Source organism: Schistosoma haematobium, chromosome ZW, assembly GCF_000699445.3.
Source record: "Schistosoma haematobium chromosome ZW, whole genome shotgun sequence".
In the NCBI taxonomy this organism is placed as follows: Eukaryota; Metazoa; Platyhelminthes; class Trematoda; order Strigeidida; family Schistosomatidae; genus Schistosoma; species Schistosoma haematobium.
This window is the reverse complement of record NC_067195.1, coordinates 74,970,292-74,997,404: the sequence shown is the minus strand read 5'-3', so window position 1 is coordinate 74,997,404 and position 27,113 is coordinate 74,970,292. Positions and strand designations below refer to the sequence as shown.

General features: G+C 34.5%; 1 protein-coding gene across 1 annotated transcript in view; it reads right to left on the bottom strand.

Moving 5' to 3' along the window:
- The window catches only part of KCNK6 (Potassium channel, sub K, member 6), a 31,174-nt gene extending 13,193 nt beyond the window's left edge, over positions 1-17,981 (bottom strand). The window contains exons 1-4 of the mRNA XM_035734338.2: positions 17,882-17,981; positions 11,039-11,364; positions 9,631-9,897; positions 520-919 (exon numbers count right to left, since the gene is read on the bottom strand). Coding sequence (XP_035587868.1) covers positions 520-919; positions 9,631-9,897; positions 11,039-11,306 — 935 coding nt within the window. The 5' untranslated portion in view covers positions 11,307-11,364; positions 17,882-17,981. The remainder of the gene's footprint in view (positions 1-519; positions 920-9,630; positions 9,898-11,038; positions 11,365-17,881) is intronic.
- Positions 17,982-27,113: the final 9,132 nt, after the last annotated feature.

Below are 27,113 nucleotides of genomic sequence, written 5' to 3'. Positions count from 1 at the left end.
ATTCAAAAATCCATTATCATATTTGAATTACTAAATTCCGTTATTCACCAACGCGATTTAGGTTGATGACTGTATACGAGGATTGGCGATATGTGTATTTCGGTAGCAATCATACATACTATCCAATCTAGAGTCAGATTTAGGGCCGCAACCTATCTTGGATGAGTTGAAACAATCTTGATTTTTATTAACCAGCTCTTAATAATGAATAAAAATGAACTGTTATTTCAAAACATTTTGGAAATCGTTTTCATTATTTACTGGTATAAATTTAAGTAGTTATGGAATTCTTCATGAAAGTTTCATTTTGCATTTGAATTTTGTTTTAAGCATTCACGTATTTAATTAACATTTCTGAACTCAAGCGTATAGATGAATTTTCATCGATCAAGTCAAAAATTCGTATTATTCAGATAGCAGTTGGAAACCGTGTGATTTAATATGCGAGAATATATGTATATTTTAAATAAATTAGTTGATATATAAAAATTTAATTGGTCAGTAAAACGGCAAACTAACCTGTCGGATAACGATCTATGAAGCACACTCGATTCACTTCGTCCGTCTGGAGCATTAACTTGTCGTCGGAAAAGAGATTTAAGCTTGAAAAACAATTTTGAAACTCTATGTTTATTTTCCTTATTTAGGCATGGTTTAATATCTTCCATACTTTTCCTATGTCCGCTTAAAGAATTGAAATTTGAATGTTTCCAATTTTTATTATGCTTGTTATGATATGTATCATGATCGCTTGAATAAGAATAAAAATCGACTAGGGCATTTCGTGACTTGCGAATAATGGGCATGCACAAAGAAGCTAGTACGGAAACCAGGATCACATTCATTGGAATTCCAACAGCAACCAGAAATATACAAAAAGCTTTGCCGTATATGGTAACTGGACTGATTGTTCCATAACCTAGAAAAGTTATTCAAAAATCAAGCATTTATACTGACAGTAATAACATTAAAATGTTCATTTTTAAAAAAATTGCAAAATAAAACATAACTGAACGTTATTTTATTTGACCTAATTATTTTCACATTCTTTTAAGGTATTTCACAGTTGAAATTAGTTTCTTTAAGCAGATGATATGGAAGAAAATTTAAGTAAGCGGATAAACAAAATCGGTAAAGGTGAAATAAAATTTCATGATCACTATACGTTATATCTCAATAATGTGACTGTGTAGAATAATGTGAAGCTTAAGCATTCTTCCTATTTTTTATGATGCCAAATATCATATAAAAGAAACAAGAATAAAAAAAGTCAAAACTAATGGTTTGATGCAAAAAGGTTTTGAGAAGTAAAATTGTCAAATGAGTGAACCAAATTAAGTGATATATGGATATAAACTAATTATTATAAATCGACATCGGATAATGATAATCAAGTACTCAGATATAATATATACTTTACGGTAAAACCGTTTACAAATTATTTTTCCCTACCATAATGTAAACATCTTTTGATTTAAGTAAATAAAAAGATCATATTCCAGAAATAATTACAGAATGAAACCCATTTTACAGACATGGTCCAAAGTTCTCTAAAAGTTGATTATTCGTCAAAAGTGCGATTGACAGTTTAATGAGTTTTAGAATCTTGAACCGATCAATGTTAGACCACTATTGGAAATGTAGAAGCACTGGACGGTCATTTCGCCCTAGCATAGGACTCTTCAGCATTGCGTATCCACGATATAACACTCAAGACTTGAACCTAAAACCTTTGGTCTCGCAGACGAAACAGCCTTCCAGTGCCTCTAGGTTTTCAATGGTGGTCTGACATCTATTAGTTCATGATCTCGATTAAAACCTCAACAATTTTATTTCCCAAAACCCTTTCGTTTGATATATATATATATATATATATATATTTGTTGTTGACAAACGGAAAATTATTTAAATTTAATGTGTGTTGGATATATCATCTACTTCATTTTTCATATTAAATTGGAGCTTCCAGTTATCAACATTTTGAAAAATTCAACCAAATAAACGAACAAACATCTTTGATGTTGTTTCCTTAACCAATATTGATTAATTAAGATATTTCTGAAAGTCGATAAATTCTTAGAACTATTAACTTAGTTTCTGTTTCTTTTACTTAGAGTATTTAACAAATTGAAAACAAAATGTTAGTATAGTTCAATATCTAGGAACTCAACTCTCTCGCAATTTTATCAGTGGCTCTCAAAAAACTGGATTCTCTAATCATATTATCATTCGATGAAACTTTCTTTCGATGAACTATTTTTGCGAAAAACGGATCATTTATCTAAAATCCACAACACGATATCGGAATTATAAGTTTCATTTCTTGGGTTCTGTTAATCAATGAACTGTATATGTATGTATGTATATGTATGATGCATTGTAATGATATATTCACTGCAAATATCTGTAGAACGGTATGTTTTATTATAACAGATTTTGTCTAATAAGTTACAAAAATAGATTTGCAAACACATTTTAATCCCATTTGCGAACTCTGCTTTAAGGCGAAGGTGGAGTAGGAACCCACGGCCAACAACGTTTATGCAGATTACGTGTGCACGGAGATTCATAAATAAGTGGAAGAAAACACAAACAAACTATATTGAGAATACAGCTCCCTGCTAATATCTCTGCTTCAGAAGTGATGTCGTCAACAGTATAATTAACTGAGAAATAAATGACTTGGCGAAGATTGCTTATTTGGCTTCTGCTTTTTCGTTTGCTATTGGATGAACGCACCACCAGAACAGTTAAATACTGACAATTTTCACATTAACATCAACTGCATTTATCAAATACCTTATGCCAGCCAGATCAAATGAACTTGAGCAACAAAGAGGAGGTTACATTTTCGTATTCTTGAGCTTCTTTCATATAAATCCCTAATCAAAGGTTCGAAGTCCTTTAACGATGCAATAACTTACCTGTTTGTTGAAAGCAGTTAAGTTGTCATATTTATGACTTTTAAAATAGTTATCGAGTAGAGTGATGTGAGTTTTTTGGGTTCTAATCAGTTAGTTGCTGTCATGATACTTAAATCTAGCTTCTGGATTCAAAAAAGCGTAATTTATCAATATCATTGTAATTCAAATTTTTGATTACCCTACTTCAAATCGTTGTCTTCTTCCTACCTATCATTTACATCTACTTCAAAAAACTTTATTATAGGATACTTATTCATTTCTTTTAAGGTCAAATAAATCTTATCAAACATTTTAAAAATAACTAGTCTTGTTTAATTTCTTATTGTTAGGTAATTTTTTGTCATAATATTTTTTCAACTTTTTCATAACATTCTTAATAATCCTATCTCATTGATAACGACTGTTTCCGGTTCTGATCATGTATTGTCATATTATGTTTTGGTCAAACCAATGCAATTTTTTAAAACTTGATTACTTTTGTAGGCAGATAATTAGAATTCATAATATATAAAAATAATGCAATGTCATTTTATCTCATATTCTATTTATGTTATATCTAAAACTACGAAGTGAAATGATTGCGCAACACATCAAGTAGTAATTGGCATTTGATTTTGTTTGTTAAAAATATTAAAACATCACACAGTAACATAAAATAAATAAAATACAAAAATATCAAACAATACATTTCAACATTTTTCTACATTTGACCTTAAACAATTATGCTTCATGTTGAATTCATTTACAAATATTAAACTACGATATAAACATTGTCTAATCTATTCAAATTGTTTTTGTTATATTCACATGATGTAAAATTATAAAGTTATTCATTCATTCCAGAAAATGTTGAATCCAGATAATCGACTGGAAATCTACAACATTATTTTAGGAATTTATTTAATACATTTTTATCGTAACAAGTCTTGTCATTATAAAACTTAATTATTGACAAGTATCACTTGTCATATGCTTATCCTCTTTCATCTTTATTATTTAATCAAATGTTATACTTGAGCATACATAATGATGACTTAAAATGATGAACTAAGTATCATTTATTGATGTTTAGATTATTAAAATATAGTAAAAAAGCCTCATAAAAAATTATAGAAAAGTGCTTTTTCGGCGTAACCCATGATTTTGATCGACTTAAGAAATGACTAAATTGACTGTGAAGTATTCTAGTGAATTCATTTGAAAGAATCAAATAACTAAAATAAGCATAGAAAAAAAAACAGCTCTTGATTAATAATAACTTAAGATCGATGAAAATGATAAATCCAGTTTTTGGATTTGGAGCCTGTCAGTTATTTCACCATAGTATATTGCTATGCTAACGAGTAGTTGACTTATTAGTCACTCATTCTTTTTCAAAGCAAGTAAATTCCCTTGTCTAAGCTTATATATAAATACCTATTAAGATAGCTATATTCTTCCTGGTTTTGTCAAAAATATTAGTACAAATATGACATTTTCGAATGATAGATCTAGCACCATATGAAATGATTAACCTCTTAGTTCTATAGGTATATTGGATTAGCAAATCGATTAGAAGTATGCAGAAAGCTGAGAGACTGATATAATTCTGGCTTTTTTAGCTTCGAAAAAAGTGCTGTTTAATAGATATTCCATAAGAGTTCTTGTATACTATATGCGTGACGGCTTCAAATTTCTGTAGTTTAATGTGTTGTAAGGTTTGATGATAACGAGAGATTGGTTTGACAGTTTGACTTATCAATATTAAGTCTAATGTTATTTAGTGATTAATGTTTACACTAAGCAAACAGATCAGTTTGTTTCAAAAATCTTTTTGACCTACAACAAAGCACACTATGACAATCATTAGTTTAATGACAATTTTCACACTCCATTTGACCTCATATAATACTAGTTAAAATAAGTACTATAGTGATTACACATCGAAAATCCTATAAAGGCTGTTACTAAAGAATAAAACTTATTAAAGTAAATATAAATGTTGTAATATTTTTGTAGAAATATTTGAAAAATACAATTAGAAAGAGGGAAATCGTCAATTTAAACCATTTAAACTCTACCCTGTGAGTTGAGGGAAGAACTGTAACGCCGCATGGTGAAGGCCGAGATTTTTCAGAGGTCACGAGGCCGATGCCCCTTCCTATAGACATTTACAGGCGGCACAACACTCCTACACAAACGCATACACAAAGCTTGCCACATGGGTCTCACTGGACCGGATCACACAAAACCAGATCGACCGTATTTGCATAACTAAAAAATTCAAAAGGTCGATAGAAGTGAGAACAGGACAGAAGCTGACATAACTACGTATCACCATCAATTGGTGGTTACCAAGATGAAACTGAGGCTAAAGGAGCACTGAACAACTGGGGAAACATAGTTCAATACAGAGTTTCTTAAGTATACTGTCAAACTCAAACAATTCAAGAGAGCTGTCAACAACAAGTTTCAAACCCTACAAGATCTACTGAAACGAGAAGAAATCACCATGGAAGATAACTGGAAAGGCATCAAAGAAGCGCTAACCGTTATGTTCCGATAAGCATAATGAATGGTAACTTTTTGGATCCACTTATGGACAAATACAATGCATACATTTTTATCATATAATTGTTAAATAACTAAATTATTCATATTCATGTCCCTTTTATTATGAGCTTTATTTTAACTTATGAACTATTATTCTAAGATTTACTATTCTTGAATTATGCCCTGTCTATTAATTACTACCCCCCACACTCACAGCTACATTTGGCCAAATTTTGTACAAAAGTTATTTCCTATTTTATGGTACGATGTGATCTGTTTGGTTTGTATATAAACCCCGTATGTTTGGAATACATGATTCATATTTCAATGACTGAGATTGATGTTCTGGACTTAACTGGCTGGGCTAGGCAGAAAGCAGAACCGATAAGGACTCTAGAGTGTTCGCATGAGTTTTAGGCGTCACTAGTCCGATCGATAATTCACAATTCTTTTATTGGCTGTATCATCACGGTATACATTGATAGGGGCACAAATCCACAAGTAATAGCAATTGGCGACGGGAAGAAAACAAAAGCCAAGGACACAATACCACAGGTTATAGCATTAACTTCAACATGTCAGGAAGTGCTGAGCCACAACAAACATCATCATGAGGAACGGATCTCCATCGAAACCCCGGACAAGATTCAAGAAAGAGAGAACAAGAAGACAGCGAATAACAACAGCCGAATAAGAACAGAGCAAGTAAAGCAAAAGCTGAATTCACTGAAGCAAACAAGCAATTGAGGAGGAGATTTAGAGCCGACAAGCAGAAATACGTAGAAGACCAAACAATGGCTGCGGAAAAAGCTGCAACAAAATGAAAAATCAAATAGCCATTTGGCACGACGAAGAAACGAACAGGAAAATATAATAAACCAGAGACACTGGTCAAAGGCAAAGAAGGCAAGCCAACCACTGAGATTCAAGAATGCAGAAAAAGATGGGTAGGACACCGTGAGAAAATCTTGAATAGGCCAGCTCCATTGAATCCACCGGACACCGGAGCAGCACACACACACACCTTCCTATAGATATCACTCTACCAACGATCGAAGAAATCAGGAGTGAGTAAGCAGCAGGACTTGACAATATACCAGCTGAAGCACTGAAGTCACACACAGAAGTAATCGCAAACATGCTTCACGTTCCATTCAGGAGGATTTGCGAGGAAGAACTAGTGCCTCTGACAGACTGGAAAGAAGAATATCTCACCAAGATACTCAAGAAGGGAGATCTGAGCTAGTGCGAGAAATACACAGTCATCACACTATAGTCAGTACCAGGAAACTTATTCGACAGATTGTTGCTGAACATTGGGAAAGATTCAGTAGACGCCCAACTTCGAGATCAACAGGTCGGATTCCATAAGGATTGGTCGTGCACAAACCAAATCATGACACTACAGGTCATCGCTGAACAATTAATTGGATGGAATTCGTCACTGTTCATCAACTTTCTTGACCAGAGGGAAGCATTCGGCAGTGTGGATAAGAGAAGTTTATGGAACCATCTTCGACACTATGATGTACTTGAGGGAATCCTCAACACCATCCACGTTCCATACGACGGACTACACTGCAAAGTGGTGTATGGAGGACAGCTGACAGATGCATTCCAAGTAAAGACCAGAGTCAGACAAGGTTGCCTACTCTCCCCTTTCTCTTTATTCTATTGATTGACTGGATTATGAAGACCTCCACATATGAGGGAAGCACGGAATACAACGGAGAGTATGGGTGCAACTAGACGATTCGGACTTCGCAAATGACCTAGCTCTTCTCTTCTATGCACACCAACAAATGCTAGTGAAGACACCTAGTGTAGTAGCAGCCGCTGAAGCAGTAGGCCCCAACATATTGAAGGTAGAAACCAAGATCCTCAAATACAGCACGGGGAACACCAACACGATCAAACTTCGTGGAGGAACTTTGGAAGAGGTGGAAACGTTCACACACCTCGACAGCATCATCGACGAACAAGAAGGATCCGATGCAGACTTGAAGGCAAGGATTGGCTAAGCAAAGACAGCATTCCTACAGTTGCAGAACATATGGAACTAAAAACAACTGCCAAACACTATCAAAGTCAGAGTCTTCAATACAAACGTCAAGACAGTTCTACTGTACGTAGCTGAAACTTGGAGAACCACTACAACCATCATCAAAAATGTACAAGTATTTATAAACAATTGTCTACGTTAGATACGCAATGCCCGATGGCTTGATACCATCAGCACCAGCCCACTGTAGGAGAGAACAAGCCAGCTTCCAACTGTGAAGGAAATTAGGAACAGACACTAGAAGTGGATAGGACAAGCATTTCGGAAATCATCAAAATGAATCACGAAGCAAGCACTAACCTGGAATCCTGAAGGAAAACGGAAAAGTGGAAGGTCAAAGAGCACATTGCACTCGGAACTGGAAGTAGACATCGAAAGAATAAATAGCAACTGGAAAGGACTGTCCAAGACAGAGTTGGATAGAGAATGCTGGTAAGCGGCCTATGAGTCTCCACAAGAAGTAACAGGCGTAAGTAAGTGATTAATTTCTAAAAATCATTCATTTATTCCCACGTATGATAAAATTTAAAGCAATTAGTCCCTTTTATAAATTTCTATAGAACAATGAGAAGACGGAGTTGATCTGAAAAATGTGATGTATTTGCGCTATACAAGTGTATGTGTGACCAGATTGTTCGAAATGTATAGCGCAAATACATCACATTTTTCAGATCAACTCCGTCTTCTCATTGTTCTATGATAAAATTGTTAATATTCCCACTTGTTTACATCATTTCTTTCTATTAGACTTTAAGCTGGTAAATAGCTTCTCAGTTTTAATGATTAGGTTTCAATTTTTTCGGGATCAGTTTATTCATTATTAAGAAGATGGAACATTATAAAAATAATGGGTATAGTCCCGTCTTAAATTAGTTTTTAAACATTTAACAATACTACGACTAATATAAAAGTAATCCAAGTGGAAAAATATGCTCTTGTTTAATTAACATGCACAAATAATTTTCTTATATAACATGATTTTAAAAGCATCATAACTATAGAACAATAAGTTCCAGCTATCTGTGGTTTTGGATTCGGGAAACAGAGTAAGCATCTATACTGATAATGCATATAGTAAATCGCTAAACATTGATTTCATTGCTGTGAGTACACATATTAATTATATTAATAAAAATATTGGATATTCAATTCGTCTGTAACCAGTTGTCATATTTCTCTTAAACATTAACGGAGTGATAGGCGTGTGTTTGTCAAAGATATTTTAGCCCTGTTACTGAAACAATGTTTCAAAATAAAACGTTGAAGTATTTTCTTGTTCAATTGTTCATAAATCATTAATGTCTTTCAAGTTAACATAAATTTTTTTATCAACGGTCCATTTACTTCTATTACTTATGATCATGAAAAGTTTTTCTCTTACAGATAATAAATAATTAGACTGGTTAATAGCACTCAAGATAAAAACGATTTAAATAATTGATCTTTTCGAACTGAATATGCAAAAACTTGCAATTGATGAAAATTTCTAATAAACGGATCTTTCATCATCGATATCACTTTTATCAATAAAAGATTTGAAGTTTCTGGCCATGGTCACTTGATCAGCAGTGAAAATACTATACTTTAAAGTCAACAGATTGTTTTTAAGTTTTAGGAAAAAGTAACGATTTCATCTGCGTTAAATAACTAGTAATAAAACATTTTTAATAAAATATGAATAGTGAGATGGGCTTGAATATTCCCGTTGTTGAAATAAAGGACTGTATTTTGACCAGTTTTTGTTAGTATATGCAGATCCTAAGTGGAACGCTTAGATATAATCTTTTTGTCACAACTTTTACAAAATAAATGGATAGTGGCTAGTAATGGAATCCAGGAGTTGCGTTTTAGCGCAAAATGTAATAGACTTGAGTCCTAATGTGAATGTGAACACTGAGATTTACGTTCACCATGTATAGGATGAAACGCGCTCCTTGGATCGCAATGCTGGTCATAATCATCTTGTTTTATGAAATTCTTTCAATAAAAGTTCACATTTTAACTAAGTTATCAATTTTTACTGCCTAAATTATGATTATTTTCCAGTGACATGAATGCAAAAATCTGTTACTTAATATATCCATGTTAATTGTGACACTCTTTTAATCTTACCTATAGTTGTAATAACTGTTATCACAAAAAATACTGATTCATAAAAGTTCCAACTGCTGTTATTTATTTCTTCTTCAGTTAGAATACGTCTAGCGATTGATTCCAGTTGAGCATTTACTTCAGCATTCATTTCCAAATAAAAATTTTCGTGCCAATTTTTAGGAATGCTCAGTAAGTCATATTTGCTAATATTTTTAATTGGTGTCATTGATATACCCATTTTTGTGGCTGATACAATATAACTAACAAACTTCTGAAGTTCTTCACCTTGAAGAAGAATAAGATAAATACACAATCTCAGTGATTTAATTCATCTTAATAAGTAAAATATTTTAATACACACTAGTATTTATCATATGCTATCTAAAAAATAATCAAAATGAAAACTCATGTCTGTCAGACCTTAAGATTGATCATTTTCACCTATTGATTTTTAAAAAAAATGAATGCTCACAATGACATACTTTACAATGGGGGTTCAATGAGAGTTAAAATTACTAGATTTTTCTAAATCTGTATTGAAATGTTTTTCTCTATTTATTTTCGGACGTTGTACATTTTCCCGTAATTTCTGTCCGGATTTTGGAATTACGTGTAAAATTACTCTACAGTTTTATAATAAACCACCGTAAATAAGAGAAATAAGGCTTAAAAATCTAGGCTATCAGCGAAAAAACTGCGTTTACAGGTTTTTTAAGTTATGATTCTTTGATTTGATAACACTATGTATTTGTGTGGAAACGATGTACAAAAAGTGTTGACACGGAGAGACTAAATAACAATATTGGTAGACTACTAATGAATAAATATGAAGTATGTTTTGGAAATATTCATAACAGTATTACTGATAAGGAAATCACAATGACTTATCCGGTTTCATATAGAAAGAAAGTCAAAACTAAAGTAAAACTAGGAACTAGATGTGGGCTAAACTCGCAATACTGCAAGTTAAAAAGTCACTATTGTAAGGAAATGAGCCTATGTTTCCATAAAAATCCATCTCTTGAATTCGATTACCAGTTAGTTGGACTCCTTCATGTAAATTAATTAGGGCATACGCCTGTTATAATTCGTGTTTGAGACTGAAAAAGTAATCTTAAACTTAAGAATTATGTCAGGAGAATAAGGAATTAACTCATGTTCAAAATGACATTTATTGTTCAGGTCGTAAACGAAATGGTCAACCTTTAACCTTTAAATAATCGTTGAATACAGTCACAGGTATTCTGTATAAACAATCGTTACTTATTTTTTATTTTTATTAATAGTATTTTTCCCTTAAAATTTCCTATTCTATAGATTGGTGTATTAATGAGACCTCAGTGATCCATTAACTTTTAAAATACCACCAGTAATGAGATCTGACACAAAGCAAAAAATTACTGAATAACAAATATACATATATTACTTGATACACATGGATTAGTCCTCAAAAAATTGATTTGTGAAGCGTGTAAGCGCAATCTTTCTAGTCTTTCTGTAGGTCGTTCTAGTAGGGTTAAACAAAGTGCACCAAGACAACAAAATGATATATAGGCCATAATGAATAAAAGTAACGGCAGTTTCTTATAGAATTCAGAGTGTTTTGAGGTTGTTTCATTATTATTCGAGGACAGTATTGAGTTATTATCTTGTTTTGGCCGTTCATCTTCATGATGTTCTTGGTTACCAGTCATATTCAGAGTAGAAGTTCTTGGCTGGAATTCGCTTTTTTTCAACAACTAAATGCCTAAACTGAAGAAAATAAATTATTTCGATTATATATCTGATGTTTCTTTTTAAAATAAGTCTACAGAGACCTAAGTTATCACAATTTTAATATATTATGATAGAATAATACCGTATAATGAATATAGGATGAACTTTAAAAAAATATTTACTAATAAGTAACATTCACCTATTATTTTATTTAGACAAAAAGTACCTTTATAAAGCATAAACTACAAGTGACATTAGTTAGGACGATTCGCTAAAACCTTAAAAATATTTGTAATTAGTTGATAGAATTTTATGCCAGTTTTTGAATCAACTACAAAGTCAAGTTACCATTTATACTTATTTAATCAATTCATATCTAACGTTTGTGAGATATCAAATTGTTACTCATTTGGATATAGTCAAATGAAACTATAAACCCATTGAGGTGGTGAAGAAGATTTGTAGCTCAGGTGGGTGGTTTTGATGGAGTTTTGGTCTCTGAGCTGGATGGTTTGATCGTGGAGCTTTCATCGTTCTTCTGAACGACATCATCAGCAAAAACTTCAGTTAGAAGTGAAATGTTCGAATTTCTCCACATATGGTTGGCTGCTTGTCCTAAAGACCTTTCAAAATAGGTGTTGCACACAAACCAACAAAATCACAGCAATCAGTCTTATGTAAGCCACAGGATGAAATGACAAAAGACGAAAAACCGAACATAATCTCCAAAATAAATTGTACCAACTGTGAAAAACACTACATTGGAAAAAAAGCGATGCCTTCTTCATCGTTACCTGTATGAACATCAACAAGCGGGGAAACGCCATGACGTTTCCTCACTTATATCAATGCACGTGGACAACTGCGGACACATATTCGACTGGAAAATGTGAAAATCTTGGATAGAGACAGTTTTAAAAAAACCAGAGAATTTTTAGGAGCTTGATATTCCTGTCAATCAGCGATCAGCAAGCACATTGAAATCGATCCACTTTATCAAAAAATCAGGAAAATTGTGGACAAACATAGAACCAAAAATCAAACAAATGGGAGATGCAACCAAAACAAAGAAATAAACAATGACAGATTTAAGGTCAGAAAAAACCAATCAACATCAAGGTCTACAGGACAAGCTGCCAACCATATGTGGAAAAATTCGGACGCTTCACTTCTACCTGAAGTTTGTACTGGTGATGTCGTTCAGAAGAACGATGAAAGCTCCACGACCAAACCATCCAGCTCAGAGAACAAAACTCCGTCAAAAAATATGAACCTATTTTTTGTTATAGTTAGGACCCTTCAACAAGGTCTACATGAAATGGTGAGGAAACTGATTCTCTCCATGAGTTCAAATACACATCGTCCAGGTTCACAGCCAAGACTGACCTCCTGTAGGACTGAAACATCTACAGTCGACTGATCACTGAGTAATGACAATTATCATATTTACCTAGTCTTTTACGGATTATTGAGTTCGATTGACAAGTGTTAATATCTTGTGACATTAAAATTCATTCTCGATAAAACAAAGTTCATTCAAGTTATAAAATAGTATGATGTGATAAATACTTTTGATTTTTATATTTGTATTTAACATGTATTATTCCTAATGCAACCACATCCGACATAAACAAAGCAACACGTCTGTTTGTTATAAGGTGACTGAATAACTCTCACTTCAGGATCAAAAATACTCACGTACTTTTCAATAAATATGAATCTATAGAAAAGTTTTCAATAAATTTATTTCTAACGATATGTAAGCACTACCATTACTATTAATCAGAACATTGTTTACATAGTTGGCTATCTAAGTAAGCAAATAAGTCAGGGGTTGTGAAAAGTAGAAAATAAATGGCCAGCCTAATATAATCAGTGTCTTTAAGCATATTAAGCTGAAAAGAAAACAACATGCAATGTAATACGAACAAAGATTGCAGATTAAACATAAAATAGACTTGTTGGAAAAGATTTCAGTAACAAACTATTGGTTCTATGATCTCATAATTGTGATGAATGCATGTACGAATTCAGCTGTTTATAATGAATAACCTATTTAAGTACTAAAATTTCTAATAATCTATTACTTATAAACTTGGTCCAGAAACACCAGGTGAAACTTCTTAAATTTTGTTTACTGGTTTATTTAATAAACACTGGAATCCGGACATATACTAATTTAACGGTTACTAAAGTTCGCTGTTCATCAATTATGTTGCGCAACAGTATCCGTACAAAAAATACTAGTGAGTATTTCACTATTGAAATTATCAATAAATTTCGAAAATTTCAATAACTTTATTAAAGTGGATTTTCAAATATTTATCTCTTTATCAGTTACGATTGCTTCATACCTCTTGTTCTCTTGATACTTCTTCAAACGAAGAACAACAAGATTTAGAGAGTAAAATGAAGTAGTTCTGTTGTAAATCTTTTCATCGGTAACAAACAGTCTGAGGTTGTCATATTTGTGTGGTATAGAACCATGTAATCACTCTATTAGTGCTCCAACACAATTCGTAAACGAAATCAAAGATGAACCGCCAACACAGCAAAATAATGGTATTTTTTCTGTGTTTCAGCTCTATTCACTTCAAAGGAAGCAGAACCTACCAAGTATACTATTTCACAACTGTTAAGCAATGAGCAACAACTCTCATAAAACACAAAAGCATGATCAGATACCTATGACAAAATATTTTTTTAGCTGTGAAATTTATGGACAGATTAAAGTTCGCTGGGATCACTCCTATTACGGCCAATCAATGACGCTATTATTCAACGATTACATTACATTCCTAACAATTATCAAACCAAAGATTTAAATATGCTGTCCATACAATATATTTTATTACTGTCAATGTGCTCATCTCAATGCACTCAAAAAACCAAAGATGATAATGTAGTTGGCAAAAAACTGGAATCGTGAGTAGATAAAATCTATAAGATGTAAGATGCATCCAGCTGATGGGTCCCAAACAAGACAAAACGCGCGTCTTTGACCCCCTTGCTAGTTACCATCTATCTCTGCCTTCATCTTAAGTCGGTATCGAGGCAATCCACACAGGATGGGCATATGTTAATATAGACTGATCAATTGCAGTCTTGAAAATCAATGGAAGATTCAAACAAACAAAATGAACTAAAAATAAACGTTTCACATACTTCAACAAGAGACAGAAGTCCAAATAGACGAGACATAAAAAACATGGAACACTTTATCTGAGATTTGTGCATACTTATATGAATAATCTAACCACATAAAGTAGGGGGGTGAAATAGCAAGTAATAGCTGCAAGAAAAACAAGGGATTACGCGACTAAATTCTGTCGTTAAAATTAAACAGCAAAATAGTCACAATATTTATTTTAAATTTATTCAAAGTCACAATCAAAATGTTTATGTCTCACATGATCGAAATGGGCAGACGACAGTACAACTTGACTGAAATATATTGGTAAGTACTACCATAGAACTCGTAAAGAAGACAAAACTTCCAATCCTTTCTGTGTTTGCCCTAGCATGGCAACGTATGACTGAAAATTTTAACGCTCAGTACAAAAGAATAGACCCACAAGAACAACTGCATATGATCATTAATTTTACTAGTGTAGAAATTTGAACTTATGTCTATAGTTTTCAATAACCTAATGTATTTTTTAAATTTTATATCTTTATGATCTTATAAAAGTTTGCCTTTTGAACTATTTAAATCGTTCACCCTATAAAAAAATCAGGTGAAGCTCTAAAGATGTCACAAACAAAGCAGATTTTGTTGTTCAGAATCAAAAAGGTTTTTAAAAAATTGTTTGAAAAGCTATAATTATCACCAGATTTTTTAAATTGCTCTAATGGATAAATACAGCAATAATATTAATAATAATAATGATAAGACGGACCATTCACAAAGCCATTTCACTCAACTATATCCCTTACGGCTCTGAGGGCTACTCGGTGAATGCAGCAAAAACATTATCAGCATCTCTCGTTCTTAAATTTTTTGATAATGGCCGCACAGTTCTAAAACACTTGTTTTATATGACTGATAAGGCACAAAAAAGCTAAAAACTATTTTAAAACATTTTTATTTACACTGATGTAATTTCATGAAAGTCGAAGCGATGTGTTCAATAGATGACTAAGCGATCAATGTTGTAAACCTTCATTGAAACACTTGCTACATTACTCAATAACGTCGCTAAATAACCGAGCAATCAAGGTTGAAGAATACTAGTAGCCAAAGCCTATTTGTATTACTGACTGCATTAAAATACAGTTACGATAATGTGCTTTCTACAGATAATCAACCGCAATACTCAACAATTTTCTTTTTTCGGCATCATCTGCAAAAAAATCTTTCATTTTATCCGCAATCGTCAGGTTCTAGTCACTCAGGAACATTCACCATCACTAAAATTCACATTCTGTACCGTCAAATTTCCTTCGTTTTGTACACATTTTATAGTGTTTTTGCTATCAGTATTTTTCTGCTTACTTTATCGTGATATCCGTGGGCAAGTGCTCAAATTCCGGATTTGCGATGCCTTTAAATCTGACTTCAAACAAGTTTCAATAATTTTATGAAGTTCAGATTTTTTATGTGAGGTCCACGACGCACCCACAGTGTGAAGTTTAAGGTCATGGGTAACACGACTGATAATGACTGGAAACGGTGCTCGTGAGTTTATTCTTTATTTTCTTTTGGTACTTGAACTTAAAACTACAGCATTTTTCGCATACCGGTTTTATTTCTTTTCAAATTATAACGTCATAGATTGCAATATTTGGTGAACTGACTTCCAGTCTGACATGAAACATCAGTTTTCTTAAGACTGAAGGTATGCTTTGATATCTAATTTCACCCAGAACAAAATCATGTCCAAACATCAAAGCACAGTGCACACAATGTAGATTCGCTAAAACCACTGCCCGAACTTCGATTCAATTAATAAGATCCTGTCATTATTAAGGATTAAACAATCAATACGGTAATGATAAACTACTTGTCAACCAGTCGAACTTTAGGTTATTCACAAACACGCTTTCAAAGAGTAGTTCTTAGTTTTGAGTGAAATCTACATTAACTAGTTAAATCAAAGAGACACACTGAATAAAAAGCGAGACACTTAAAACAAAACTTTCGAAAGGTATTATACTATGAAACAAAAACTAATAAACTAAGATTCTTCAATGGTACCAATTTAAACAAAAAAATAGTCCGGTATTTTACTTAAAATTATCTTAAAAAACCTTATTTGTTAAACGATGAGTGAAATATAACTTGGAAGTTCACCTTGTGTGACCGGGTCAGTTTCTATATCAAACTCAAAGGATATCAAAATATACATGGAAGAACTGTAGTAGGACCAACATAATTTTGCTTTTCAAGTAAAAAAAGGACGTGAAGACCTTGATCATAACCTACACGTTACAATTAACCTGAATTTGTTTCTAAAACTTCATTTAGAGAATTATTATTTAAGCTAACATGGTTTTTCCTAAATAATAAATGGCATACAATTTTTCAGTTAACAAAGCTCCTCGTGATTTTAAAACAGACTGCTTTGGACTATGATTTTATTTTTGGTGATGGTCTGGCCTAAATGTTGATTTTACTCGTGCTTAGTATGACTGAACACGTCTATTCTTGAAAGGATGAAACTTAAAAGTTTTTTGTAAGGCTACCGATGGATTGCTCACAAACACTTCTGTAGACTGAAGGACTGTTTGCCTAACACAAGGTAAAGCAAGCATGATTGGCAGGCATCCTTTATATATTCTGCATCTGAATCCTCTCAATATATATATATATATATATATTGAGGATTTGATTATCTATCAAACGTATTTGTTATACTATGGCTATCAGTACTGTTGGACTGATTATATGAGTGATTTTGGTACTTGAGTCGTTAAAAGTGGTTTCATCAATGGATCTGTGGATTATGTTTAAACAAAAAATGTAATTCGCTCGAAATTTTAAATGAGTGGCATGCGTATTTCTTCAAGTGCTTTCTACTCAGAAGATAAACACGCAGTAAACAATCTAAACCCTTTCAAGAACGAATTCATGATAACCATGTGAAACTCGAATATTTATAGACTTTAAATAAAAGGATATACAGCTGTGCTACATCACGCATGCGAACGGATAGTTTGTTCTTTGTCGAATAATCCAGCGACCGATATGGTCACTCCAGGGAGCTTTAAGAGAAACAAACAAGTTTGCGTACACTTCCACATCGAATACGCAGTCAACCTTTACTTTAATCTACTTTTCAACGGAGGAAAACATGAATAACCCAACAAATACTTAAAAGTAATATAGGTGACTTCGGTAACCAAATCACAATAGAACGGGTTTCTCCTCATTCGTGCTGCAGCTGTCTGAGTAATTCAAGTCCAGCTGGATTTTAAAATAACCAGACTCAAGGTACTATAAATCATCAAGTAACCAAAAACCCGACCTCAACTTTTGACAGAGACGCTATGATAAACTCAAAGCTTAATCATAAGTAAAAAATACCAAGGTAACCAGCTTAAAAATATTTACTCTTGTAGATTGAAGATCTAATTTTCCTGGCACCAAGGTCCTTCCTCACATGTCAACACGATAAATGCCAGAGAAATCATAAACGTGCACGAAAGGAGACTTTATGGAGTAATTTAAAACAAAACTGTTCGAAGTTAAAGAGCATATGGTGAAACTCTTCTAAATTGCTTGTAAAATTTAATGAATAGCTTTGCTACTTATAGAAAGCAGTATTTAATTCCGGGCAAAATGTTTGCTACTAGTTAAAAGGGTCTTAAGGTTGGAGTGAAATCAGGCATACAGTCGAGGGATTACTTATCTAATATTGGTCTCCCACGTCAATAGATGAAAAGTGAGATAAATCTATCAGTTGATAATGTTTTGAATTCATAACTGTAAAATCATAAATAGAGTCTGACTAATTAACGGCAAACGTTATAAGTTAAGATGATAGTGAAGATCATTGAGAGCTTTTAGAGTTGAATTCAATTTTACGTGAATAGCACATAAGACGTACATTGAAACTATGTGGAAGTTACTTCGACGGTCATTTTGATGTTATATTAGATTCGTATAGTGAGGACAGAAAGCCTATGGCCTAAGTTACTCCCTTTCTAGTATGCTTCTCTGGGTATCTAGTCTTTTTTTGAATGATTCAATTGAAGGTGCGGACACATCTGCTCAAGGCAACAGGTCCCAAGAATTGATGACTCCGTGTGGAAACCACGTATGCCACTGATATTTTTTCGTTCTAAGCCTTTCTACTCACCTGCTATGTCCTCTGAGAAGTTCCGATCTATTGAGAAGAAAAAGAGAGAATATGTTAGGTCAAAAATCATTCCTTAGTATTCTACATACCAGAATCAGGTCACCTCTTAATATGCTGTAGTGGTAAGTAAATCCCCAAAATATATAGCCCTGTAAGTCTTCGACATTGGATGCAAATCATGTTGGTTTTAATGGATTCACCTAACTGGGGGCGCTCGGTCAGGCATCCTCACCAGATCACGAGTGGGAACGCCGCGCTCAACATCCCTTGCAATCGCTAGCCAGATTAGATCAGTCGATCCTCGATATGTTGACAGCCTATCAAATATATCTTCCAACCTCCTCGCTTCTGTCTTTTGATTTCACTTGGTGGGTACGATTCGTGGTAGGTGTTACTGGTTAAAGCATTGTCAAACTCCAAATACCTGTGAAATCCTCGCTGCGATAGGACAGAGTAATGAGGTCTAGCTTTTAAAACCCTAGAGTTCCGCAATTGCACGGGTAGCTACCCCCTGTATTTTTTTCAGTATATCCGAGTCACCTTTTAAACAGGAGCTTGCAGCCTAAGGTTGTGTATACTGTGGTGAACATGGTAGTATTTAACTTGGCGAATGTCCGTCTTATAGCCCATAGGGTATGTAGACACACTTTGCCGTGTTGATGGGCATCGGCCACTCCTTGGACCAGTTAATCGCAATATTTAAATCCGCCTGAAGCGCGTATGCATTTGCATCTTATTTAATGTCAGATTTTTACATCGTCAGCGTGTAGCAACATTGGGGACTCTACTATACTTGGGAGATCATTTACATACAGTATAAAATATAAAGAACCTATGACAAAACCTTGAGGCATTCTATTAAATACTGGTCTCCAGGTGGCGCACTTCGAATTTATTATTTATTTCTGTCTACGACCTACTAGGAAATCTCTAAGACATTTTAGTGGAGGTCCGGCAATACCAAGATTTTCTAGCTTCCATAGCAGTCTATGTGTTGGCACCTTGCCAAATGCTTTGCTAAAGTCTGTATAGACAACATCCACTGACTTCCCGTTGTCTAGAACCCTTGTCCATTTCTCCCTTGCTATAAGGAGGTTTTTGTACAAGATAAACTTTTCCTGAAAACATGTTCCTTGTTTAATAATTTGTTGGTTTCTACAAATGTCATTATGGTCTTTTTGACTATTTTTTTCCAGTAATTTAACTACGACACTGGTGAGACTGACAGGTCTGTAGTTCGGTGGATGATAATAATATTTGAAGGAAGTAACGAAGTACATGATTTTGGTAACTAGAGTCGCCTAATTTTTTTATTTCTGTTAGTGTACTCAAGCGTCAAAATTATAAAACGATCGGTACGAGAATATGGATACACTTTAATGCAGATTGTCCTCGAGAACGTGGAACTTGTTCAGATCATGAGGAGTTGATTGGATGTGATCATGGAGTATCATATATATTATATTCCTCCTCACCCTAACAAATCATCGACTCATTTCATCAATAAACTTAACGTAAGATAGTGGTAACTCCACCTGTAGCACTTCTATGGTGACTGACGGTCTGAAGCCCGGGTGAATAGGGAAGGTTTGGCATGGCATCAGCACCCCCATCCCATGGAAAACAACTTTTCTAAAAATTGTGCTAACCAGGATAAATAAATAAAACCAGTTAACTATTCCCTTCTTAGTTGAAAGAAGAATTAATAATAGTATATTTCTGTATGAGCAGGTACACGCCATTCTTACAGGCATGATCTATAAATTACAACACTTGTTGGTTCACAAAATGCTTCCCAACTTATTGAGTTTACAGTTGTTATAACGTATACTCGTAGGGCGCTTGCTGCAAGCCGTGACCTTGAGGAGATGCGCACGTCAAGACTCTTCCAGACGTCAGAAGTTTCATAAATGTGCCCTCACAGCAAAGTTCTGAAGAAAAAAAGAGAAACAGAAGAGCAGCAAGGCACTTGGATATGAACGCACAACGTTGCTTAACATTGTGTAGTAGAACGGACAGAGGTATAATGAATTAGAATAAATTCATATTATCTCTTGTTAGAGTGAAATGAAGTCAGAGGCTCCATATAAGAGAATGTAGTAATAAAGAAAAATGAGTTGTGATGTTTAACAAGTTGGAGTAAGCTCACGTGAAGGAAAGGAAGTCAAGGTTGGTACAAGGAAGGAGGTTTATTAGAAGGGAGTGTGCATATAGAGGGTGAAGTGTTAAGAATACTAATGACTATATCTTTTATTGCCTAATTTTTTCTTTCTTTTCATTTTTTGTCCATCCGATGCTAGTCAACATAGTGTACAGAACAGTAAAAAGGTAATAAAGAATAAACGGTAAGAAATTCGCACTAACTTGGTGCTGATGTTATTTTGTGTTGTCCTAACCAGTTGATGGTTAACAGGTCCCATAGATGCAAGACCACTGGTATTAGGCAGTCGATCGTGCGGTCCTCTTGACTTTTCAAGGTGGTAGTGAGTGTGTTGAACTGTGGTCTACTATGATATTAGTACTGCTCTAATAATAGACCTAATCCTAAAATTGTAGATTTGTCATGATATAACTGCCTAATCCATAAGATCTTACGTGGAAGTCACATCATCGACTACACCAACTCACTGTATCGTATCAATTACCAATACATGATGTAGAACAAGGTTAGGCTAGAGAAAGAACAATATATTTAATATGAATAGAAGATATAAGGTAACATTCAGATGGACCACGCCTGCATGGCCGAGCCATGCCATACGACCAACTCTAATCCATTCCATTCATTGTTCGCGCCTTTTCCATCGTTAGGTATTTATCCGCGTTAAATATTGAATATCTATTTTCTGAGTAGTCTCGTATTCAGCTTTGTGGATTGTGCGGTTATTCTTCAATGCCACTACACTACTCTCCCACCAGAATCAACGTGATGTTGGTTCGATACCGAATTGGATGGGATCGTCGTGCGTCGAAGGTTACCAAGACTAGGAAGAATCCCCCGAGTAATGATAAGCTGAAATATAAATCAAAAGGAAGGCGGCAGCATCTGGTCGGGAAATACATGTAATAATTTTTAACTCTGCCTTCATGCTTAACACGCTTAAAATGACAATTTGGGTGATTATTTGAGCTATAAAAAATGGGATTACAGTAATAATAATAAAAAAATGAGTGTTAATAGCCGTTGGTTAATAACTTGACGTATAGGTAGTAAGTATTTTGTGTTTAGAAGTACTAAAGTAATGAACGTTGTAGAAATATTAATATTGGTATTAGTTTTGGTTTAAATTATGAAATCAAATGACGATTATGCCGGTAAGTTGTCCATATGAGTTGAATTCCAATTGCATCTGTATTAGTAGGCTAACTGAAGGAACGAAAGTATACCGTGGAGAAGAATTCCAACTAGTGTTCCAGTTAGTTTGATACGGTTTATTTAGTTACGGGGATATTTTCTCAACCTCATTTTTACTTGACCGTGATAGAATTTAGTAATACTACTAATACACACGAATGGTTATCAAAATAAAATTTAAATACATGAATGATAATTATATGGATTTAGACAGATAGCTAAGAACAAATCGTTAAACATGAGTGTATTCGTAAGAGACGTGCTCTAGACTCAATGTTCTGATCTGCGGCAGACTATTTATTTATATTTATACTTGCTGGCTGATTGGGCATACAAGTTAGTTGCAAGTATGCAGTTTATCATAAGGCGGAATACGATTTAATTGAGATATAGTGGTTATAAGTTATTAAAATCAGTTAGACCTGCGTCATATTACGAAGTGATGTGGTGCTGCAAGATGTATTTAGCTAAATAAGTTTTTACAAGATGATTAATAGTGAGTGATGCTCATGTGATTATCAGGGAGAACATAAGTTGTAACCGAGGGGAGTACACTCCCAACTCATGTCTATGATAATAGCTTGAACCTTAGTCAGTGTTGGGGTAAATTCGACATTGATGTTTTCAGTTTGTAGGAGATTTGCTCGACTGCTTATACTGATTATTTGCATGCATGGTTGTGTCGCTAAACCATCAATTAGACTGACAAGGTTTTGAGATATTTACTGAATGAGCAACTGATAGAGAAACATACTGTAATCATCTGTAGTGAATGAAGATAAAAGAAAAACAACACTAGTGATAATTATAAGTCAATTTGCTGACCGATTATGTCAATAGTTTCATTAATATTATCAATCATATTACGTGATTGTCAAGTCGTGACAATGCTTTATGACGATATCCTGAAACTATTAAATTTAACTAGTTATAGTGTTGATTGAGGATTAGTCAGTGGAAAATAGGTATTTTTGCTTTAGGTGATTCGAAATTATCAGAAATTTATAACGTTGAAGAATCCGAGACGCCTAATTTAATTACAAATTTTAATTCAGAAAGATTCGTTTAGTGTTAATTCTAGTAGGCTACGGAGTTTTGATTTTAAACGTTTGTTTAGCCAACAACTACCTGAGGATTTAGTTATTTTACTAGTGCAGTTGATAATACCTAAATTTTCAATCTTATTATCTAAACTGTTCACATTTTAGGCTAATCCATAAACCCAAATACGATTAGCAACAACGACTATGATGGGTTTATTGATAAATGTTAAAGGTGATCCAGATGATTTCTAAATTTAGAAGACATGGAGATATAGTGTAACGTATGTATGGGCCAGGTTAACATGCAGGTTGTTGACGTATAGGTCGATTTAAAAATAATGAACATGACCAGAAAATAATCTTAAAGTTTAGACTGCTTGTGAAACTTCAGGCAGGAATATGATGCGTTATAAACATTCCATAAGAAGTTACTGCATTTAGCCTAGGGACACTTACAAATATATGGCAAAAGCAACTGGAAAACATATACATGTTAAGTACAAAAAAATCATTAAGTAAAATAGTTGAACTCGCCTGGATTATTTTTGAAATATAGATTATTCAGTGGACGACAATATATAATGACATTCGTGAGGAGTAGTAATGATCCAAAACTATCCAGAATAAAACATGCAGTATGGCAATTAATTCCGGGGTGCTTGATGCTGTTGACGTTTTTGCCACTCGCTCGGATCAGAACAATTGAATGAATCCAGATACTTGTGTGGTCGCCATTGAACGAGTTATCTAAAATGACCTTATGATTGCAGAAAACCTATAGCTGAAACTCACCGTATGTTTTTGGAGAATTGTCATCCTTGTTGTTTGGCAATGGAACTCGAAAATATGAAATTAGGCAGGCAGTGGTCGGAAGAAAAGATATTAAAGGATAGTGCATAGTTTAAAACAGGATGAGGTGATAAGAAAAGGAACACTGAATATTAGATCCAGGTAACTATTTAGTCCTTGCTGCATTGTTAGTCAATGTATATTTGCGTTATTTACAGGTCATATTTGCTAGAGCTTGATGCTTAAACAAGTCTATGTCGCTGAAGCATGTAAATGCTATTAAAGCTTGTTAACGAACCATCAAAGCTAATTAGTTAATATAGACGACCAGTTTTTATTATCGATTGAGCTAGTATGTCATGAGAACTAATCAATATAACATTACGATAATACATGTGAGCATTAATCAGGACTGTTAGAATATTGGGTTAACATCAATGCAAAATAGTCAAGAAATTTAGAATGGAAATAAGATTAACAATAATAGGATGCGTTTCTCTAGTCGGGCTTACCAATGTTGAACTATGGTCTACTATGATATTAGTACTGCTCTAATAATAGACCTAATCCTAAAATTGTAGATTTGTCATGATATAACTGCCTAATCCATAAGATCTTACGTGGAAGTCACATCATCGACTACACCAACTCACTGTATCGTATCAATTACCAATACATGATGTAGAACAAGGTTAGGCTAGAGAAAGAACAATATATTTAATATGAATAGAAGATATAAGGTAACATTCAGATGGACCACGCCTGCATGGCCGAGCCATGCCATACGACCAACTCTAATCCATTCCATTCATTGTTCGCGCCTTTTCCATCGTTAGGTATTTATCCGCGTTAAATATTGAATATCTATTTTCTGAGTAGTCTCGTATTCAGCTTTGTGGATTGTGCGGTTATTCTTCAATGCCACTACAAGTGTCTCTTAGCGACCGAGTTTAGTTGAACAGCATCGATAGGTCCAGTGAGTAACCTGTTTACTTCATGTGAAGAAATAGGTGGAAAAGTAACTACATACTTACTTACTTACCTACTTACTTACTTACTTACTTACTTACTTACTTACTTACTTACTTACTTACTTACGCCTGTTACTCCTAACGGAACATAGGCCGCCAACCAGTATTCTCCAACCCACTCTGTCCTGGGCCTTCTTTTCTAGTTCCATCCAATTCCTGTTCATTTTTCTCATGTCTATCTCCATTCCCCGGCGTAATGTGTTCTTTGGTATTTCTCTTTTCCTTCGGCCTTGAGGATTCCATGTGAGGGCTTGTCTTGTGACGCAGTTGGGTGCTTTCCTCAATGTGTGTGTCTTATCCACTTCCAGCGCTTCTTCGTGATTTCCTCCTCCACTGGGATCTAGTTTGTTCTCGCCCATAGTAGTTTGTTGCTGATAGTGTCCGGCCAACGGATCCGAAGTATTTTACGTGGACAACTGTTAATGAACACCCGTATTTTCTGGATGATGGCCTTCGTAGTTCTCCAGGTTTCTGCCCCATATAGTAGAACTGTCTTGACATTTGTATTGAAAATCCTGATTTTGGTGTTGGTTGACAGTTGCTTTGAGTTCCAGATGTTCTTCAGTTGTAAATATGCTGCTCTTGCTTTGCCAATCCGCGCCTCCACATCCGCATCAGATCCACTCTGTTCATCAATGATGCTGCCCAAGTATGTAAAGGTGTCTACATCTGCCAAATCTTCTCTGTCAATTGTGATTGCATTGGTGCATGCTGTGTTGTACCGGAGAATCGTTCTTTTCTCTTTGTGTATATTAAGACCAACTGCTGCTGAGGCGTCATAACTCTTCTAAATGAAGACTTTCTGACTCCCAGGGAAAATTTTAAATGGTTTGAATATTTTTTCTGGTTAACGTTTTTTTAGCGAGTTAGTTTTCTATAGGATGGGGTCGCTAACTCTATGCCCAACCCTCCTCCTTTATACGGGATTGGGACTGGCAGTATCCCCTGGAGGGGCTCTAGGCGGAGTTGAAAAGGTAAATAATACAACTGCAAAGTAGGAAAAATAAAGTAAACGGAACTTGAAGTCCATTTTGGTCTAGACATGTAGAGAGCCTATGATGTCTGAGTGGGGCGCAGATGTGTTCGTGCGTGCTAGATCAGTGCAAGTGAGAGCTTGATCAAGCAGTTTTACAAACGTACGTAATTCATCTGCCACGAGCGTTTCGGAGGAAAGACTGTTCCGTATAATTGCATAGTTGATGCGGCCTCATGGTGAAAGCCGAGTTTCTTTAGAAGTCACGAGGCCGATGCCCCGTTTGGCAATGTTAATAACATATTTCTGTAAGGGCAGGTACATGCCATTTTTACAGGCATGATCTACAAATTACAACAGTATGCTTCCCGAGTAAGGTCGTTAAATAGATATAATCAACAAAATCGAATAACAGTACGTTCGTGCAGATTTTTTGGAGTGTCAATGATTAGGTTTATGCTCTAGCATTATACTGAGTACAGTCTTCAAAATATTTTCAAAAGTGGCATTGCGTACACGTTACACACCAGATCCAATCTCGGCATAATTGTGTTAGAATTTCGGTCGCGCTATGTATTTATGCAATAACAATTTTTAAGTTTATAGTTGTTATAAAGTAGACTTGTAGAGCGCTTGGTGTGAACTATGACTGAGAAAACGCGCACTTAAAGTTCGCTCCTGACGTCAGAAGTTCCGTAGCTGTGGCCTCAGAGCACGATTCCAAAAAATGGAGAAACAAAGGAGCAACAAGGCACTTAGATATGAATGCTAAACAATGCTTAACATCTTGTAGTGGAACAGACAAAGGTATGATAAATTACTAGGTTAGATTCATACTAGCCTTAGTTGCCGGGGGAATTGTGATCAGAGGCTTCAGATGAGAGAATACAGTGATAAAGAACAAATAGTTGTGATAGTTACCAAGGCGGAGAAAGTTCAAATGAAGGAAGCGAAGCCAAAGTTGGAATATGAAAGGCCGTTTATCAGAATGGAAGGTGAATATGGAGAGTAAAGTGATAAGGAAACTAATAACTATATCTCTTATTGTCTGACTCGTTTTAGTTTTTCTATCCAGAGGAAAAATTAATATAGCTACATGGGATGTTTGAACAATGTGAGAGACCGGCAAGACCAACTAAATAGCCGCAAAAAATGAGGAGATACAAATCGGTGGTGCTCGGAATAAGTGAAACATATTGGACGCAAGTTGGACAGAAAAGGATAGATTCGTGAGAGAAGCTGATGTACTCTGGTCAAGAAGAAGAAATATCTCCATACACATAGAGTTGCTCT